General features: G+C 35.7%; 1 protein-coding gene and 1 long non-coding RNA gene across 3 annotated transcripts; both read left to right on the top strand.

Annotated features, from left to right (window-relative positions):
• Positions 1-768: 768 nt before the first annotated feature.
• Positions 769-8032, top strand: LOC140151937 (gamma-aminobutyric acid type B receptor subunit 2-like). 2 transcript variants are annotated; one of them, XM_072174244.1, is made up of 6 exons: positions 769-857; positions 1078-1200; positions 1648-1794; positions 1967-2155; positions 3069-3215; positions 5849-8032. In XM_072174244.1, the coding sequence occupies exons 1-6, from the start codon at positions 798-800 to the stop codon at positions 6071-6073; spliced, it is 891 nt and encodes a 296-aa protein (XP_072030345.1). In that variant the 5' UTR covers positions 769-797; the 3' UTR covers positions 6074-8032. The 2 variants fall into 2 exon arrangements, with proteins under 2 accessions (XP_072030345.1, XP_072030346.1); XM_072174245.1 differs by lacking the exon at positions 1648-1794.
• A 7319-nt stretch (positions 8033-15351) lies between these two features.
• Positions 15352-18154, top strand: LOC140151936 (uncharacterized). Its single transcript, XR_011859002.1, has 3 exons — positions 15352-15432; positions 17368-17433; positions 17968-18154. It is a non-coding gene; the product is annotated as an uncharacterized lncRNA (long non-coding RNA).
• Positions 18155-20871: the final 2717 nt, after the last annotated feature.

Here is a 20871-nt window from a genome sequence, read left to right as displayed (position 1 = left end):
TACACCTTGAAGTTGAAAAAAGATTTTTAAATAATTTTGTAAGGGTGCCCTAGGGGTTCAAAATGACCTGACCAAAGTTACCCCGCCTTTGGGGCAACTTTGGTCACAGTATTACAAAAAAAATAAAAAAAATTGATCTTCGCTGAATATGGGCAAGTTGTTGTTTTTGTGACATTTGACACCTTGCAAAATTAATCAAACACACATCCTTGCTCACAAATATCGATTTTTATTTTTTTTCTAAAAAAAATGTAAAAAAATGCTGATTTTTGGTCAAAAATCCCGCTTTTTTTCGTAAATTTCAAGGAAATTACACATGAGCGACTATTATTTCTTCCAAGCATATTTCTTAACAAATTGACACCAAATATGACTAAAAACAATATTGCTGTACGAAAATATGACCATTTAAAAAAATATATTTGACCGACCGAAGTTACCCCATTTTACGGTAGTTCGCGCATCTCGGTATGCTGCATTGATTTTAGTTTCTGTAGTCAGAAAACATAAACGAATACGCCTTGGCTTATGCCCTCAAAAGAGGATCTTATGCTAGTCAATAAGACCAACCGACAAAACATGGGCAGTAGTAATAGGAGATCAGGGAATTTTTTAAAGTTCCTGATATATAAAAAATGATGAAAGTATTTATATGCAATTACGCAAAGAAAAACGAACCGTATAGCACCACTGCTGCTTTTTAGCCTGCTAATCGTTTTGTTTTCTTGGTTGTTTTATTTTCACACTAGTTGCGGATATGGTTGCTCTCAACCGGTTTTGTACTTGGATTTGGGTCAATGTTTAGCAAAACATGGCGCGTGTACCGTGTGGCCGCCTTAAAAACTCCTAAAAGAAGGGTAAGACTGAATTAATTTTCTTGCAGGTTGTTGATTATTGACCCGCGCTAATACTAGTAATAGTTCGTGGCAAAATTTAGAATTTAGAACAAATTCACTATAATTATGAAGCTTTATCTTTGTCGAATGACGTCTGTACTCTGTTTGATATGTAAAGATGAACGAAGCACTTACATCGAGGATGGCGTTTAAAAAATATTTTCACCATCTACGTTTTCAGGTTATCACGGATAACCATCTATTTATCATGGTGTTTGTTTTCTTCTGCATTGATCTGTGTGTGTTGATTCTGTGGCAAGTCCTGGATCCAATTTATGTAGAAACAATCGAAGTAGCAGAAAAGGTAAATTTTTAACATGCTTTAATAATGGCATTCTACTGGGATCCGAGATCTATCAGTTCAATACAGTAACGTAGCCAGGATCTTAATGTGAACACGACGAAGGGGCAAAGCCAAATTTTCGTCCTATTTTTGTCCCATTTTTAGTCATTTTAAGGATACTTTACTCTTTACCGTTCCCATTTTATCCCTGAAAAAAAACCTATGGGGGAAATTTCACACCTGGGCCTTTAGATATAGAACGATTTGGCGTGATTAGTCGACGTTTAACCAATGATCCGCCCGATTTATAATAACCTATACTTGCTACTTCAAATTTAAGTTCGTAGTACTTATACAAGATCCAAAAATATAGGATGAACCACGAGAGTACCCCGTCCTTCGGAGGTAAGCCGTCTGTCCCATGTAGAAAGATTAATACACGTTCATGAATGATTTAACGTCTTGCAGAGAGATCCTGAGATACCTAATAAGAGAATCATTTCTTATATCGAGCAATGTACGTCAACCAATCATGTTTACTGGCTTGTAGCATTATGTGCTTATAAAGGACTGCTTCTTTTATTCGGAACGTGGTTGGCTTGGGAAACAAGGAAGGTAATAATACCCCAAGCACACCCACACCCGCACGGATCCAACACACTATGCAACATTGCACCGTTATTTTCAATTTCGAATATCACTAGCTTTATATTATGCACTTTGATAATGCTCTTGTATAATCTTGCAGCCGTTTTTTAGAATTTCGCATGTTTTTCACATTTTCAAGGTCACCATTCCCGCCCTCAATGACAGCAAACTGATAGGAATATGTGTCTACAATACTGTAGTGCTATGCATTGTGGGAGTTTCTGTAAGCTTCCTAATAAGAAATGACACATCTGTGCTGTTTATCTTTACTTCATGTACCATCATTGTCTGTGCAACTTTGACACTGATGATTCTCTTCGTCCCTAAGGTAAGAATCTTAAGAGCAACTTTAAAATAGTAAAATAGTGGTCGCCTAAACCTAACCAATTCCTCTTGAGCATAATCCTGACCCTAATCCTATAACGTCTATAGTGACCGTTATTCTACTTATTCTATTAATAATAGGTGGCAAGAGATTCAACTTAGAGATCCAATCTCAGACTCATGTTGATTAAATTCCCATTCCATTTATGGTCTTTAGTCCTCAACGGACCGTTACCCTAAACTCCAAACTTTAAACTTTCCAAAGACGGCACAATAGAAATGTGAAATGTCCCAATGAGCCACTCTTACAACGTACGGCATGATAAAGAGTGCAGCATATTTTTATTCAATATTGGGCAATAACAATTGTAGCAGACCCTACTACTACTGTAACACGGACTACGAAGGGGGCGGGGGCATTGCAACATGTTATAAACGTTATACACCATTAGGGAATTCGGCTACAGTTTCTACGAACATGCGATTTTCGTTCCCTAAATATAAAATATATTTCAACTTAACTAACAAGTAACAAGTCAATATCTCTTTACAAGAGCGAAATGAAAAGCATAGATTTTACTGTAGAAACCTATATTGGGCCTCACCTCCTCCCTCCCCTCCTATGGTCATTTCTGATGGTCCTACTCCCGGATAAAGTGATGGGGAAAAGAGTTCATCACTAACATGATCCCAAAGGATGGATCAACGATTAGCTTAAAGTCGTTTGGCGTAAACACGCGATTTTTTTTCTATGACGGATGAACAGTGATGAAAATCCTTAGAGTTGGTTTGGTTTGGGTAGGGTGGTAGTTCTAGGGTTAATCTAGTTTTATTGTACACATCATTTCTCATAATTACCGCCAACAATGCATATTTGCATCAAAAATCACTGTAAAATACTTATTTGTTTATATCAGGTTGTGTCACTGTACAGATATCCAGATGGACTGCCATCAAGTTCTAAACCAAGCTCCACTGTGGGATCCGGACTCTACTCAAATCAACGAACAATGAGTATCAATATGACTGACGATATGGTAAAACTACGTGCAAGAGTTAATGAGGTAACATCATTGTTTGTGTTTCTTTTCTCTGAACATAGATACTGAATCCTTCACTATGATCACCACATTTTACATTTTAAGAAACAAATCAAGAAATGATGCGAATGTCGTTCTATCATTGGTGTTGTTACGCAAACTATGGAAGCTTATGGATGGGATGAAGTATGTTATAGAGTCATACAGCTAGGGGCGTCGCTAGACCAATATGATTCGGGGGGTGTACAGCATGTTTTGCCGACGCAAATATTTTGTGAATTGTAGACCCAAATTTTTTTGCTCAAGAATCTAAAAAGTGGGGAGGGGTCAATTTTTTTTAAAAATTAGTAACTACTATAACATTAACAATAGGCCTATAACGTAACAAAAGCACGATTTCGTAACACATTAATCTTTTATATTACTCCTGCAATTTGCCGACAATCACATAGCTTTCACTAGATTTGCCGACAATCCCATGGTTTTGACGACAGCAGTTGTGTATTGGTGGGGTGTCACAACCCCATACCCCCTCTAGCGACACCCCTGCATACAGCAGAACTAGTTAAATCGCCTTTCATTCATGAATAAATGTCCGTGAACTTTGCGTAATGACGAATAGCAATTCGTCTGTTTGTTTAATTCATATTACACATGAATTCGATTGAATTAGGCTTAATGCCGCCCTCTATCGCCCACTTTTACCACTGAATAAATACATTTCACCGTAAAATAATTAATATACTGCCCTCAATGTCGAAAATCAAAGAACCAGCACAAGTTGCTATTATTGTTCGGTATTGTGCAAATTCACGACGATAGTGTGTATTTTCGCTGGATGGTACGGTAAGATTGTCGTCGTTGTAAGCGCAAGCGGTATTTGTACGCGTAAACAGTAAAAGAGCGAGCAACATTGAATTCTTTCATTTCGGATGTAATTTTATCCAGTTTTTTTTTTAAACTTCAAAGAAATTCACTTTGTTTGGCAATTATGATTTTGAATTTCCAAATCATACACATACGCACATCTCCAGTACATTTTACTAGTAATGTTTAAACGCCCAAAACGCATTGCGCATTATACGCATACTATTCAAAATGCGATACGTGTGCGAACACAGTACGCGTATTATGACAAACAAGTGTGCTTACGCACAAACATGCGTAGTACATAATTAGCCTTTCGTTATAAAAGGTCAGCAGACCTTGCTCGTCCTTCAACATGTTGGAGGGGAGTATGCCGATTTAATTTGGTTACGTAAGGTATCCTTTCAAAGCAAACACTATGGACCACAAGAGCCTCGTCCAATGGCACAGTCCAATAACCTCAATTACATAATCATAGTGCAAAATTTGACCTCAAGTTGCAGAGTATGAGTTTTGTACCCAAATCTTCAAAGGTCATTCAATGAATGTACACATGTATTGGGGTATAAGAACTTCCCCTGATAGATGAGAATGTTGTGGATCTTAATGAAATGTTTCATTGTAAAAGTTTTAATGTTGTCCTCGAGAGAGACAGTTATATATGCTTCGCTATGCATCTGTGTGTTAAAACAGGCTACCATTGCAAAATATTATGAAGCGAGAAAAACGTGCGTCTGGTTGTACATAACACGCGGGCAAGACAGGCAAAACAATAATGTAACATTAATGTTTCACATTCCTTCCCCCTCCATATCAATGTTTAAGCAAACACTTGACTAAACGTCATTTAATTTGAAGGTTACTACTTGATTATAAAGAATGCAAATAAAGTGCTCAAACCTAAACATTTTCCTAACACCCCATCCCTCCCCTCCCCCTTCCCCACCAATCAATGTTGGGTTCTATTAGGCTCCCGTGACCAAACAAATTAGGATTCAAAATTGCAGAGTCCGAACACGGAGGCTATTCATAACACCCAAATCAACATTTTTACGGGGGAGGAGGGGGTCGAATATGGTGCGTGGTCCTCAAGTGTCCCAAGACTAGTTTCCGTACTTTGCGTTTTGTTTACAATTTCCTTTCCGATGGTAATGACATTATAAAAATAAATTTAAAAAATTGACAGTGGTTCGTCGTCATCATTAACATTATCACCATCATCATCATCGTTATCATCACCATCATCACCATAATCATCATCATCACTACCATTGTCAAAGGAATACATTTCTTAAATCACGTTTTTAAACTTCGAGCCTAGTTTGGGTCGACCCTTTTAGTTTGCCACCAAAAAATATCAACTACCAGATAAGGCTCAAATAAAAATAAAGTGAACTATTTACAGTCCATTTGTTTTAGATAATGATTTGGAAATTCAAAATCATATTTCCAACACAAAGTGAATTTCTTTGAAGTTTAAAAAATAAGTGGATTTAATTACATCCGAAATGAAAGAATTCGGTGTTGAGCATAGTATTGGGTGCAAACTCAGAGCGAGCACAGTGTCGTAGGTCAACTGTCACAGGCTTACTGGAATTCAAGTCATATGCATAAAAGTACACTAAGAGTATGTCTTAAAAATCTAAAAATTTCGCCTTGTTGCAATAAGCAGTTGTGCAATACAAGCGGAAGAAAAATTTGGTACAAGATTGCTTAATTCAGAAACCTTTAAAAAGTATTATGATTTTATACCTCGGTTTTGTAAATCTATTGTTTTTGCACTTATACAGTTGGAAGAGGAACTAAAAAAGCGTAGCAATGAACATAAATCATCGACCGAGAACATGGAGAAGGAAGTAAAACAAAAACACACAGATGGATCCAATGCTTCATATGGAGACGCCAAAGGAAATGGGAGTGAATGTCGATCTGATTCATTAAATGGAGATAATGTCATCACTGGGAAGCGAGGTTTCACCAATCTTGCAAATATCTCGGAAACACACGCACTGTGATACCTGTGAAAGCCGCATATCACTGGAAAATTGAGTTTTTACTGACACTTCCGGCGACATCAGTTGTCGGAAACTTTTCCTCAAATTACCGTAGGAATATGAACAATGTTCATATTCTTATTGAAAGTATACTTAAGTTCTGCTTTGTTTGGTTAGGTCTTATACCAACATTACTCTCATAACCAATATACATTATTGTTTATACCCATGGGGATCTTGAGATGGAAGTGGCTTTAAAATGATTCTCAATGCATCTGTGTGCAGAATACTTGTGCACATTTTGACAAGATTCCTTTGTATTTATCTTAACATACACAATACACAGTGTCAACACCTTGTATTATAAATATTTTTTTCATACAGCTCCATACTCCGTTGGTGAAATCAATATTCTATTATTGACATAGATAAAGAAAGTTTACATATGCATTGTGATATACACGTGTGATCGAATATTCTATTATACAAGCACCTGGATCTTAAATGTGTTCGTTTATATAATTGTAATTCTCAAAATTAAATATATCACAATATTAACTTACGATTTAAAAATCGTTACGCCAAAAATGCAGTAAAAATGTATCCAGAGCAAACAGCAATGGCCGCTAATTCGTAATTAGTGTATTTAATTTCAAGTTAGTGTATTAAAAACAAAACCTGGGTTTTACCTGAAAACAAATCGAATTTCCTTGTAATAGCAACACCATATGGGATACTAGAGCATGCGTAAATCATAATAATGTGTAGAATAGAACTTGGTGGTATCTCATATGATAGTCGGACTATGCTTAGCCTGAGTCGCTCGGCCTATCTCGAACAAAATCGCCATGCGTAGCTATTGAAAAACGAGAGGATTCGCCGTACTATCACGGCAATTTTTGACACGAAGATATAGGGATGATGACGCTGTGCAATATTCAACAGAAATCAACAGTCATAGGGTATCATTTTTGAAACCCCGGTATAACACAAATACTTCGACTGCCCAGTGTCAGAAGTGGGTAAGTGCAATAGCTGCCCTGTGGCAATTTACACACATAAAAATATTGTACTTATCTACACATGGCAGCTATTGCACATACCCACTTCTGGCGCTGAGCAGTCAACTTGCAAGTTGGCAATGTTTTGACTATCTAGGCTTGTTTTTTACTTTGATGAATGATCTTATTGAACTTTCTCACATTTTGTTAAAACATCGCGCCTTTTTTTAGTATTTTCTCCGGTGACCTTTGACCTTTTCCAAGTGTCACTTGTCAAATTCTTGAATGCGATATGTTATTCTGAAGTGAAAGAAACTATAATGTTCCGTTAAACACTGTTGCTACTTTTTCTGGGACACCATGTATTATTGGTCTTTGGTATATAATATATATAAGCTATATCAAAATGATTGGTACCCGTTAGTTTCCATTGATAATGAATGAGTCTGACACACAAAAACTCAACACATGATCCACAAAATTTATAGACTTATTGTATAACAAGTCTTAAACTATATATTCTGGATATTTCAAGAGTATCCAATGTTAGGTTTGGAAGATGCAGGCGTTCAATAAACATCAAAATTGATGGTTACCAATCACTTTTATACATCCTGTACGAGGGTCGGTACCGAGAAAATCTATACAAGAATACCTCATTTCAGCCTCTTATTTCCCTTTTTCAGCCAGTGACTGTAGAACATTGATTTTATTCCAATGCTGTTATGTTATCACGTTTATGGTATCGTTTGTAAGTGTGGTGTTTGAAAGACAAAGCAAAGTGTTAATGTGAATATGGAGAAATTACACGAATATAATCCATATATGGGGTCACAAGTCAACTTTCATTCATTATACTGACCGACTCTCGTATACGTATTCCACTGTAATAAAAGTCTAATTCTTCTATCTTGTCTAAATTTAGACAGTTTTATTAGTTTGACTTCTAATTTGATTTTATCTCTTGACATCGGCGTTAGATTTGACTGGTTATTGATTTTATTACGGACAACTGCCGTAAAAATTAAATTATCGTATTTTGCATCATGATAACGAAATTTAAATCAGCTTTAATTTGATGTAAATTAAATTTAAATGTGACATGACAAGTCAAGTTGTAGTTGAATACATTGGGTAGTCAAAACATCGAAGAACATAAGGATTTGGATGGGGGCCATGATCAGCTCATAACTCAAACATAATTTTGGATACATTGTCCACAGTTTGCTTGCTCGGATCACATTTATTGGGATAGAGTTCGAATGTTTGTGTATGTTAAATTCCGTGTTGTTTTCCGTTTTCTAAAAATAACCATTAAAATTTACCCACTCTAGGGAAATCCAATTTTTTCATATTAAAAACACTGAAGAAAAACATAAACAGTATGTTTCTATTCAGAAACACTAATCCAAAAGGACCATTCACAATGTGAATCACGTGCGAAATCGCCGGCATAGCCAAAGAAAGTCATGAAATTGCAAATTATATGACCCCTAGGCAAGTAATAATGATCAATTTGAAGTAAATTTCAGTGAAATAGTTTGTCACTTTTATTGAATGCACATTGGAAATTAGATCCCAATAAGCTTAAAAGGGCATTTCGTGATCCACAGCCTCAAAAAAAGTTAAGATTTTTATACCACTGGAAACCTCTGGCTACATAATGTTATGTACCAAACATTTCTTGCAGATTAATTCATTTGGCAAAAATATCGAAATTACAACACTGGCCTATGGAGCAGTATATTAACACATAATCATGCATAACTCGCAAACGCAAACGCAAAATCGGAATCAACTGACATTTTGGGAATACAGTTTTTTCTACTGATAAATGTCATAAAAAGAGGATGTTAAGATCACGAAATCCTCCTTTAAATTTTGCCTGTTGCAAATTGCAATTTTTTTTGTGACACCCTGCACTACATCATAGTCCTTTGCACAGTGCAAAAAGCGCAAGCGCAAATTGGCCGCACTCATCATTTTTATTATCTTCCGCTGAAACTATCGCTTCAGTGGTGTGCGCAGACAGTCGTGTCATAATGTAATCTCAGCAATCGAAGAAATGGCAGTCACATTGCTCTCGATTTCTAGTATTGTGGTTGTCATCACGTTAAAAATACAAGTTGCATTGATGCAAATATTTGATGTAACAACTTTCACCATCGGTACAACTTATGATAATGCCACAGCAATGCCACATAAGACACCTGTGAACAAAGTACCACTGTATCTTGGCGGATTGTTTAGTTTAGGAGGACGTTCAGATGAAAGTGGACATGTACCCGCTGTTGAGATGGCTCTGGATCACATCAATCAAAGACCTGATGTCTTGGTGGAATATGACTTGAGAATGGTTTGGAATGATACCCAGGTGAGTTTTTGTACTGGTCATTATTTTGTAAAAAAACTTCAATTATGTTTTTTTTTCGTGATCCACAGCCTCATACCCCACTTTTCTCAAAAAAAGTTGAGATTTTTATACCACTGGAAACCTCTGGCTACATAATGTTTATGTACCAAAAATTTCTTGCAGATTAATTCGTTTAGCAAAAATATCGTCACATTTGAATTTCGTTGTGGTATACGAAATTACAACAGTGGCCTATGGAGCAGTGTAATACACATAATCATGCATAACTCGCAAACGCTAAATCGGAATCAACTGAAATTTTGGGAATAAGCTTTTTTCGTGGATATCTACTGAAAAATGTCATACTGGTTTCATACTGTCATGCCGCTTGCCGCTGAGCGACGTGACGCGCACACGCATTGTGTACAAACAGACACAACCAAGGATTGTCATTGGCTGATGGCGGCAAGCGGCATGAAAGTATGACTGGGCCATAACTTAAATTGAAAGAATTTTCATTGAGGCTAGACCAACACCGAACATTTTTGGAACAATCATATAGATGTACTAAAGATAGAACATTAGTGACAAACGTCTGATAAAGATACAGAGATACCACTTTTTAGGTTTTAACCTGAAATCAGGATTTTTTTTGTGAGTCCAAATTCCTGCGTTTTTATTTATTTTTAGCCCGTTTGGGGGCTTTTTGGCCTGGATTCACATGCTTTATTAGGTTTCCCCACCAGTTTCAGGTTATTTGAGTAAAACTGAATGACATCGCTGAAGATAAAATCTGACATCAAAATGAAGGTAGATAAGTACGGTCGTAATTTATTATTGCGTGATTGATGCTTTTAAATTCATTCGAAAACCGTTGTTAACCTACATACGCTAGCAGTCGACGCTAGGGATAGCAATGGGCTATTCCAGTTGAAATCCACACTACCCCTGTGGAAGATTTTAGAAATATCTTCCACAGGGGGAGTAATTGGTCAGGGTTAATCATTTTGAAACCCATACTGTATTATGGCTTTACCAATATCTTCCACAGCTGGAGTGAGTATTTCAAATGGAGGTTACCCAATTGTCTATTCTATTCGAAACTCTTACTCCCCCTGTGGAAGACTTTAGCTATATCTTCCACAGTGGTAGTGTGGATTTTAAATGGAATAGCCCCATCTACACTTACAGAGCGGGTTATTTGCAATGTTTTTATGAAATAGACATGATAAATATTATGTCTAATGATGATCGCCTGATGGCCCAGTTTAACAAAATACCGGTATTTTGTACAGAAAATCACGTCTGTAGCATATCGTTTTGATTTCCAGTGTTATTCCAATCTTGGTAGCCGTATGTTCATCGAGCAAATCCTTAACAAACCACAAAAGCTTTTGCTGATAGGACCGCCATGCTCCACTGATGCCCCAAATATCGCCGAAGTTGCACACTTTTGGAATTTGATATCGGTAAGTAGAACCAAGTGATAATATTCTTATAGATTACCCCGCAGGGCTATAAAGAACCACTAACCGCGAAATATGGATAAGTCTTGAAATTGGCCGTAGTAGTGTAAAGCAGTAAAATGTTACACCTATTTAAGTTTTAATCTGCTACATGTTTAGTTGTAAAGACCACCCCACACTCCCACAGGCTAGCAAACGTGTGTAAACAAAACAAAGATTTGCAGTCAAAATACCATCCAGATTTTCAAATTTTTGGGATTTTAGCGCACTAAAAGCAACATTGTGGATTCACTAGTACAAAAAGATGTAAATTAAGACCATGCACCAGATGCAGCTTTTGCAAGCGTGAAAGTCTTACATTTTTAAAATATACATGATATAAGGACGTCTTGTGAATAATTTTGACTTTTTTTTTTTACGAAAACGTCGATTTCTCAGAGTTAACTTTTGACATCATTGCATGTTTTTTTGCGAAAAGATAACTCGTAAAATATCCAGGCAACAGATATTTTTTGGCACTATCGTTTGGAGCACAATGGTTTTTCACGTTTTCAAAATATTTGTTTTAAACAAAAATGTACACCAATTTGCAATTTGTTGCTGATTAGAGTGACAAAATTGCTTATTTCACATGTTTTTTTTCAATATAAAAAAAAAAAAGAGGTGAATTTCCAAAAGGCAAATAATAATAATAATAATAATAATAATAATAATAATAATAATAATAATAATAATAAAATCTTCCCTGAATTCTCGCTATTCGCAATAAGGGCGCCGCCAGCGGTTTGCGATGTAATCGTGATGTATCATGGGAAAATCGTGATGTATCATGGGAAAAGGTCGACATCAAGTCCGCGCAATACGAATATTACCATGCTATTACATAGGAACACGTGACAATATTTTTTAGTTTGTCAATATAACGGTATTACACTACGCAAATCGATAGAGAAAACATTAATTGTGCACATTTCAAATAACATTATTAAGTATTATTGAGTATCGATTCGCGTGTAACACCTTTATTTTGACAAACTAAAAAATATTGTCACGTGTTCCTATGTAATAGCATGGTAATATTCGTATTGCGCGGACTTGATGTCGACCTTTTCCCATGATACATCACGATTACATCGCAAACCGCTGGCGGCGCCCTTATTGCGAATAGCGAGAATTCACGTTGCTACTTTCTGAAAAGCTAACTGAAATTGTTTTACTCCGGAATGATATTTTTTTGTACCGTATGTTGTCACAAAAAAATGGGGACAAATTTTTTCAAAAACTGAGCATTTTTGTTTAAATCTGACGTTACCATAGGATTCCTCGACTCGTTTCCAGTCCAAAAATGTATAGTTTTATATACTTAATAAACTTCAGGAATAATGAAGTCGGAAAAGGTCAATGTTCTCTTACATTCATTACTCTCCCCTTAACCTTGAAAATAAACAAGTACTCACTTTAAATCTCTTTTTATCTATGTTCAATAATGTTGAATAAGGTTTCCTATGGGGCCGCATCACCCGTGCTCTCGGATAGAAAACAATATCCTTACTTCTTCAGGACTGTTACATCGACCAATGTTTTCTTTCATCTGATTATTCGCTTGATGAGAGAATTCAGCTGGAAAAGAATTGCTACGATTCAAGCGAGTCACGTTTCGTCGACGGTATGTTTCTCCAGTCCCATGTTCTTTATTTCTACCATGTCTACTTCAAGAATATCCTCGATAGCAAGAACAAACCACGTAGTGACTCAAGCATACTATCTGTACTGAAAAATTCTGTTCATTATAAACATCTCAAAAAAGTAATTATCCCCCTTAAATAATGGCCATTATTCAAAAACGGGCTATTGTGTTACAAATCTGTAAATTGCGTTGGAAGCATAATTTATTTTTGCGCATTTTGACACCTCATTTGATACGATAGCCCAGAAAACAATAAAACACCGATCAATTTAATGTTGTGAGGTCCAGATTTGAAAATTGCACTTACAACCATACAAAAAACACTCAGATATCATTACACATATTTCCTTCCATTATGCTGAATACTAATCAATAGATTAATACCCCGTTTACATTGGGCAAAAGTCGTAATCGAATTCACTAAAGTCGTAATCGACTTAATTCGTATCATAAGTGTAAACAGGTACAGTCGTAATTAATCGTAAAGCAGTATTCAGACTTTTTATTGTACGTACAATATTGTATGTAACATATATACGTTATTTAATCTATTGCCATTCTATTTCCAGTAATGTTTAAGTTCTAACGAATGTTTGATGACGAAAAATCGATAATATAGTTCTGCTAGATATTATATGTAACATATTATCGATTTTTCGTCATCAAACATTCGTTAGAACTTAACATTACTGGAAATAGAATGGCAATAGATTAAATAACGTATATATGTTACATACAATATTGTACGTACAATACTCGGAGTCTGTGGAGCGCTTAATTCAAAAGTCGTAATTCCAATGATGACTTGTATCATCATTCATTTGAAGTGAATTCGAATAGGTCGTCATTAATTACGACTTTCCGCTAATGTAAACGAACACGTTGTTGAATTCGTATTTACCTGCCGTAACCACTGGTAACAAACGAATTCGATATTGGTGAATGCGAATTTGGAATCGAATCCAGCCGATGTAGTGTAAACACCCACCAAACGAATGAATCTGCGGTCGTAATTCAAAATACAGCTTAAGTCGATTACGACTTTTGCCCAATGTAAACGGGGTATAATACTGCAACTTTCAAATCTTGGGTTATATTGATTTAAGGGGGTACTACACCCATTGCATTTTTTTTTTGCATTTTTTTGCATTTTGTGAAGAAATGAGAAACAGAAATTGGACAAAGTGGTATGCAAAATGAAGGGGCAAATCTTCTCGTTCAATTGGTGGCATCGGTATCAATGAAGCGTACATGCTTCTAATGGTATAATCCAAAAGGTGGTACATCACTGATGTTTGAAATTCACTTCATTTTGGAAAGCTTACTATCAACGGATTTCGTTAAAATTTTGGATATGTGTTGCTAACACATTAGGGAAATAATGTTGATATGTAAAATGGGAATAAGTGGTCCCTGATTTCTTTTATGACTTCGTGAACTTGGTGCTCCACAACTATCAAAAAACGAACCGGTTAAAATGCTTCTATTTTCAATGTTGAGCTATATTTTGTATTTTGAACTTGCGACATTATTTCACTGAACATGCTGAAACTTAATTAAGCCATAGGTAACAGGTTACCACAACCACACTACAGCAATGTTGAAAAAGATTGTATTTTTTGTCACCTATACTACCATATTAGGTAGTTTTCCGTAAGCTTCATTTTTGTGATTTTGGCAACTATTTTATATTTATTTGCCCAATCCATCTCAACTAGGCAATCTAAATTGTACTCACCGTTTACATCCCAAGGTATTTTAGTATATCCACCTCACACATTTCCATTATATATCCAGTAACAGACAAAATATCAAAATTGATGCCTCATTATGACATGTAAATGATATCACAGACTATCACATGTATTCAAAATTGATGCCTGAATTTGACCTGAACCAATTGACCTATAACCTGACCTTTGATGACCTTATAGCCTTTTTTAATCTCTTTTCCTAACAACACATTATAGAAGATGCATACATGGTGTAGTATTAAATTGTCTATGTGGAAGAGATTAGGCCTATTTAATTTATTCAGTGTTATAATCAGTGAGTACATTTCTATAGATAGTATAACAAAGGATTTAATGTATTCTATTCATGTATTCTACTTGGACATGTTGAATAGAATAAATTATGGTTTGTTATGAAACATACATCTGAGTTACTAGGATACAGTAAACAAAAAAAATATATAGGGCTAAAATGATTTTCTAAAATGGTTTAAAAGCACTTTGTATGTAGAGATATTTTATAAGTTCAGGACATGAGGTGATGAACATATTTATATACTTCATAAATTTGCAATAAAAAAAGAAGATGGGTACTGGTGAAAATCAGGGTATTATACCCCCTTAAATGTATGCCGCGACGTCAATATTTAAACAATTGCTACAAATATGAGGTGTTAAAATGCGCAGAAATAAATTCTGCTGCCAACGCATTTTACAGATTTGTAATACAAAAGCCCCTTTTTGAATAATGGCCATTATTTAAAGGGGGGTAATTATTTTTTGAGATGTTTATAACATAGACCTGACCTTTAAAACAAAACGCAATTTTATATATTAAAAGATGTTCATTTTCAGTCAATTTTATTAAAATTTGATCTCGTATAGTATACAACATTCATTTTTGGCGCAGTATAGAAAGAATTGATGAAAAATGTATCAAATTTTCAGTTAATAAAATTAGATTGGTTTGATAATCACTCAATTTTGACTTCAGATATTATGTGATAATTGAAAATCGGTTGCTATGACTCATTTCAGGTAACAGAGAGCTTTGTTTCACTGGTTAAAGGCGCAAATTTCACAATTGTCACATCTGAGACATTTGCCGAAGACCCCGGAATTCCTTTAGTCAATATAGAAGTAAGTCAAAAAAAAATATAAACCCTGTGGGCTTATAGAGAAGAGTGAAATGAAGGAGGAGTAAACGAAAAAGGAGAAGAAGCAGTAAAGAAGCGACTATTCTTATTCAATGGGTGCGTCTTGTAAAGAATTCACGTAATTTGATTGGTTTTCGGGTGTATAATATCTCACAATAGTTGACAGTGATATTAGTCAGGGCGCGCGCCGCCACGCAACGGCGGCACGCCTGTTGCTCCTCAATGATCGCGCGATAATGCGTTCGCGTAATACACGTGCGAGAACTAAGAACGCGATTCGGCGGCTTAGATGTTCGTGATGGTTTCGTTCATTTAAAACAACGGGGATGTCCTCACAAAAGTAACTTTATGCGCCGGCATCCACTACTCAAAATATTGGCCAGCCCATCCATTATGACACGATATTGGATAGGCAAAAGACAAAATCCTATCTTTTATTCTCTAAATAAAATGAACAAATTAGAGCTACCCGGCGTTTTCAGCACCTGCTGGAGTTTCCACCTCTGCTGTTGATATTGCCATACTTGCCTATAATTATTTGGTTCGTCTCAAGTTCGGTAGTGACGTACGTGTGTATTTCGCTCTTCGCAGTATCGAATCGCCCGCGTAAAGTTAAACGCCCTTTAGTGTACACGCACACGTACAGGTTTGTAGGCACCGGTTTGCGGCACATCGAAAGATCATTGACGTCACTACTAAACCTGAGGTGAACCAAATTATTGGAGCACACCACTAAATCAATGCGCCATATGTGCAACCCTACTGAGTTCAGCTAAAATGCAGAATGTTTTTGAGGTATTATGGGCTGCTCTTTGGACTAATAATCAGAAAGAGTAGCGAATTATAGCTTAAATGAAAGTGTAAAGCCTGCATGAATTTGCTCATCCCGACGATCAAAAAAAAATTGCTGTTTTCCTCATTGTTTGCCAAATTTTTTCAATTCAAAAACACTTTTCACTTCACTTTTAGACAATTTATAAACAATTTCAATATTTTTGCACTTCGCTGGCATCATTGAAAGGGCCTTTAATGCAAATATAGAGGAGTAAGCATAAATGATCGAAATGTTGAAAATTTAACTATTTTTGGAATTCACCATATAACTTTGAAAGGCCATTTCTCTTGATGTAAATGTCACAGAGTACTTAAACTTCGAGTGTTTTACTCAAAGCATTTTATATTTCAAGAAAAAGATAAAAGAATTCAATTTTATGAACATCAGAAACCCATGAAGGGAGCACACCACTAAATCATTTGTGCAACCCTACCGAGTTCCGGTAAAATACAGAATTATGAGGTATTATGGGCTGCTCTTTGAACTAATTTGAATCACCAAAAAGTCGCATTTTTATAATTATCGAGAAAATAGGCCCGCTTATAACAAAAATGGGCAGAAACAGGTTTACAGTCTTGAGAGCATATCAAAAACAGTGAGGGCGATGTTTAGTGGCTCCTACCGGGAAAACGAGGTGGAAGACTACCCATACATTGAAACATGTTAAACTCTCATCGATTTGCAATCGACCGGTTATCATAAAATATCTTTTAAAAATGGTGTTATTACAAGTATTTCAGTGGGGCGATTATTTAGTGGTGTGTGCCCATGAACTGCGGTCTATTCCTAATTTTGAGTTACAGTTCTCCTAGCACAGCGAGTTTCTCCTTCTTAGGGGCTTTATGGATATGTAATTGTAGATCATCATAATTGAATTATATTCACAGTACCATCCATTTAGAACTGGGTTGTAAGAATTCTAGACTTACTAGGCACTGGAGTATTTGTTGAGATATCATCAAAGTACTAATACTAGTACTTTTTTTTAAACAAATTTTCTGAATGAGATACCTTTGGTGACTAAAATGAATCCAAGAGAAAACGTTTACAAAATAATTGATTGTTTCTGATTTTTGTTTTCAGCGACATGATGCGAAAATTGTTTATTTAGCGATGTTTCCTGATTTGGCAAGAAAGATATTTTGTGAGGTATGACTAGCACACTGTTATGATAAGTACAGTAGATAATAACAATAATTATAGTAGAAACTTTAGTAATTAGAGCATCTTACATTGTCCACATGCCGAGACAGTAACTCGTTTCATCTTTCGTGTTGTATCACAATCTAGTTTGTGTGGACCCAATTTGAGTAGCAGAACACGCCAACATACAGAGTCAGAATTTCGTTTCACAGTGCGAGAATCAATCTTGATTCTTGCAGAATAAATTTGCGGGAATCATTTGATTCTCGCAAATCAACTTCTGTGTAAACTACAAATGTTTGAGGGAATCAACTTTGATTCACGCAAATTACAAGAATCTCTGCGAGAATTGATTCTCTGATTAACGCAGAAATTCTGACCCTGAAATACATGGGATACTGTTCAGCATCATGTTTAGAATCATGCAAGAGCATCCTCTCTTTCTCTGGAGGACAGCATATTGTGGATCGCTGAATAAATTATGAGCTGAATCACAACCGCACCAGTGCAGGGTTTTTATTCTTATATAAATTCTTTCAGGCTTACAAACGTGACATGACCCGTGGGTACGTATGGATAATATACGGATGGTTTCCCGACTTATGGTGGACAGAGGAAGATGACACATTGGAATGTACAGTTGAAGAAATTAATAAAGCTGTATCCTCCTCTAACATACTGACTGTTAGCCGCGTGCAGTTGAGTAGGAATGAACACACAACTGTGTCAGGTTTAGTAAGTTGTCACTAACTTCTCTTGGTTTTAAGTTTGACAGTGAATTTTATTATTTTCAAAGCGATTTGAACCCTGTAACTTATTTCACTTTTTATCAATTGCTTTTCTATGAAATATGAAAAATACTTAATCTAAATAATTAATTAGCCCTCAAAAAGAAGAATTTTCATCTTTCGTGAAAATGAGGGGTTTCTAAAGCAGTTGCAAAGGCTGTTTTAAAATCAATGAAACTTACGAATTGAGGTTAAGACATTTTTGGATTAATGTGCTGTCAAGGTAAGATTCCTCGCATTTGTTAACGTTATTTGCTGATATACAAGACCAAATCATCCGCTTTAATTTGTGTGTAACTCATCGAGGGTAAACTGCATATAGTCAATGTAGCGTATTCCATTGTTAATGGTTTTTAGTGAGTTTGAAACTAATCCCTAAATTGCTCATTTTGTTTGGTGCGTGACATTGAGGCTTTTCGTGTTTAAAAAAACCCTGTACAAAATTGTAGTAGTTTAAATGTAATTGAATACATGAATACAAAACCCACCAAGTCCATGGAAAGTGATTTTGAGAAAACTAAAAAAAGTGTGTTTCATTTTAATTCCTTCAGTTAAATTAGGGCAACTTTTACATGCAAATGAGTGGGTTAAACTGTATTGGGTATGACGATTACCATTTCAGGGACTTCGTGAGGGGAGGGGGCATTTTATATGCCAGACTTGGGTTGTTTTTTAAATCACATACAAAGACAACAATGTTGGAATGGGAGTACCACTAGTACGATAATACAAAATAAAGCACACAGGTATGTATGTTGCCATGTAATATAAACCACACACTTTCCTTGATTAAATCCTTGATTTGAATTTCATACACCTTCTGAGAAATCTTCCCTGAGCGAGGGTGAGTTTCAAATGGATGGAGTTGCTAATGTCTTAATTCCATTTGAAATTCATACTCCCCTTGTGGAAGATATTTCCAAAATCTTCCACATGGGTAGTGTGGATTTTAAATGGAAAAGCCCAATTTAATTAAAATCACATACACAGCCTCCTTGCAGTCTAACATTGAAAAAGTGATTAAAGCCTTAATGTACGATTTCCATCAAATTTTAATTTTGTTATTCTTTGTTCAAAATGTTGAAATAATATTAGTAATAACTGCCGTTAAGGGTTGCAGTCCATTTTAAGCTGAAACAACCAGGTAAAGTGAAAGAACTCCCACTGGTTATTTTGGCCGATTCCATTTAGGTGCAACTTGGGACATGTGTAAATATTACAAATGTGCAAAAAAATCGGGTTTGAAAAAAATTAACCAATTTCATATTATAAGATCGTACATTATGGCTTTAACTCAGTTATTATTTCTACACCTTGGAAACTTGTTCAAAAAGGTTGTATGTTGCCATACACTACAGGATTCCTGGCGACGGTGTACCTCTCTACTGCAATGGTACTTTGCATTTTAGTCTAGCCCTAGTTCTCTGGAAGGAGGGCCGGGTTTCAAAAAAGTATTGACTTCAAAAAATTCCAAGTGTCCAGTATTTCTGAACACTCTCTAAGTATAAAATGGTGATAAAAGCATCAAAGCCATTAGGCTGGAGTAACTAATTTTGACGTATTGTCTTATCTTATTACCAGACACCACAACAATTAGAATCTCAGCTTCGTGATCGAATGGAATGGCCTGTGTATAGGAACTATACCTGGATTGATGACGCACCTTATTCATATGATGCTGTCTGGGCAGTTGCTCTGATGCTAAACAAGACCGCCGAAGTTCTTGAAGAAAAGACTTTCTTAAATGGTGCAACACGCCGCCTAGAAAATTTCACCTATGATGACTCTGAAATGGCTAAAATATTCTTTGATAATTTAGAGCAGACAAACTTTTCCGGAATGTCGGTAAGTATATTGAAATAAAGGGATTATCTCCTACAAACCTATTCCCCGTTATGCCTCGTTAAAATTTACCTTAGGACAAATTATTTTGACGTTCTAATATTAAACGTATGCTGGTTTGTTTAAGGGTGATGTTGCTTTTAAAGATGGAGATCGTTTGGGAGATACTATACTTGGGCAGTTGCAAGGTTTGTCTTAGGCATCATACATTCATCACGATTATTTGAATATTAAATTTTCTAACAAAACATTTTAGACCTGGCCAATACCAACAGCTATCACACTAATATACACATAAAGTTTTAGCTATTTTTAACATAGATAATTGTATCTTTATCAACTTACTCATCCTTTTCTGCTTTTCTGTAATTTGTATAAATTGTATATTTGTATGCAAATAGAGGGCGCTATTTACATATATTTAATTTAGCCAAATAATATAAGTTATTCCTTACATTTCATGATATAAAGGTTTTCGAAAATTTCTTTGTGATTTGTTACTCTTTTTCTGATGTTATAATACCAGTCTCTACCCCTTGAAAAGATGAAAACAAGATTTAAGATAAATAGCGCCATCAGTGACCTTTTCTTAAAAATGACTACATTTTACATGCCGTCAAGCAACCGTGTCATATTTACAATTTCTGATTATTTTGTTGATAGTTAAATCTTGGTTTCTGCAATCATGATTATAGTGCGTGCATAGTGTTTCTCGTAATGGTTTTGCAATTGCTTAGTCTCAACAATAAAAGCTGCACCCAGTTTACAAACTTTGACGGCGCGCTTTTTAAACCATCAATGGTTAATCATTCCT

Source organism: Amphiura filiformis, chromosome 5, assembly GCF_039555335.1.
Source record: "Amphiura filiformis chromosome 5, Afil_fr2py, whole genome shotgun sequence".
NCBI lineage: Eukaryota > Metazoa > Echinodermata > Ophiuroidea > Amphilepidida > Amphiuridae > Amphiura > Amphiura filiformis.
This window is presented reverse-complemented; position numbering and strand designations above follow the sequence as displayed.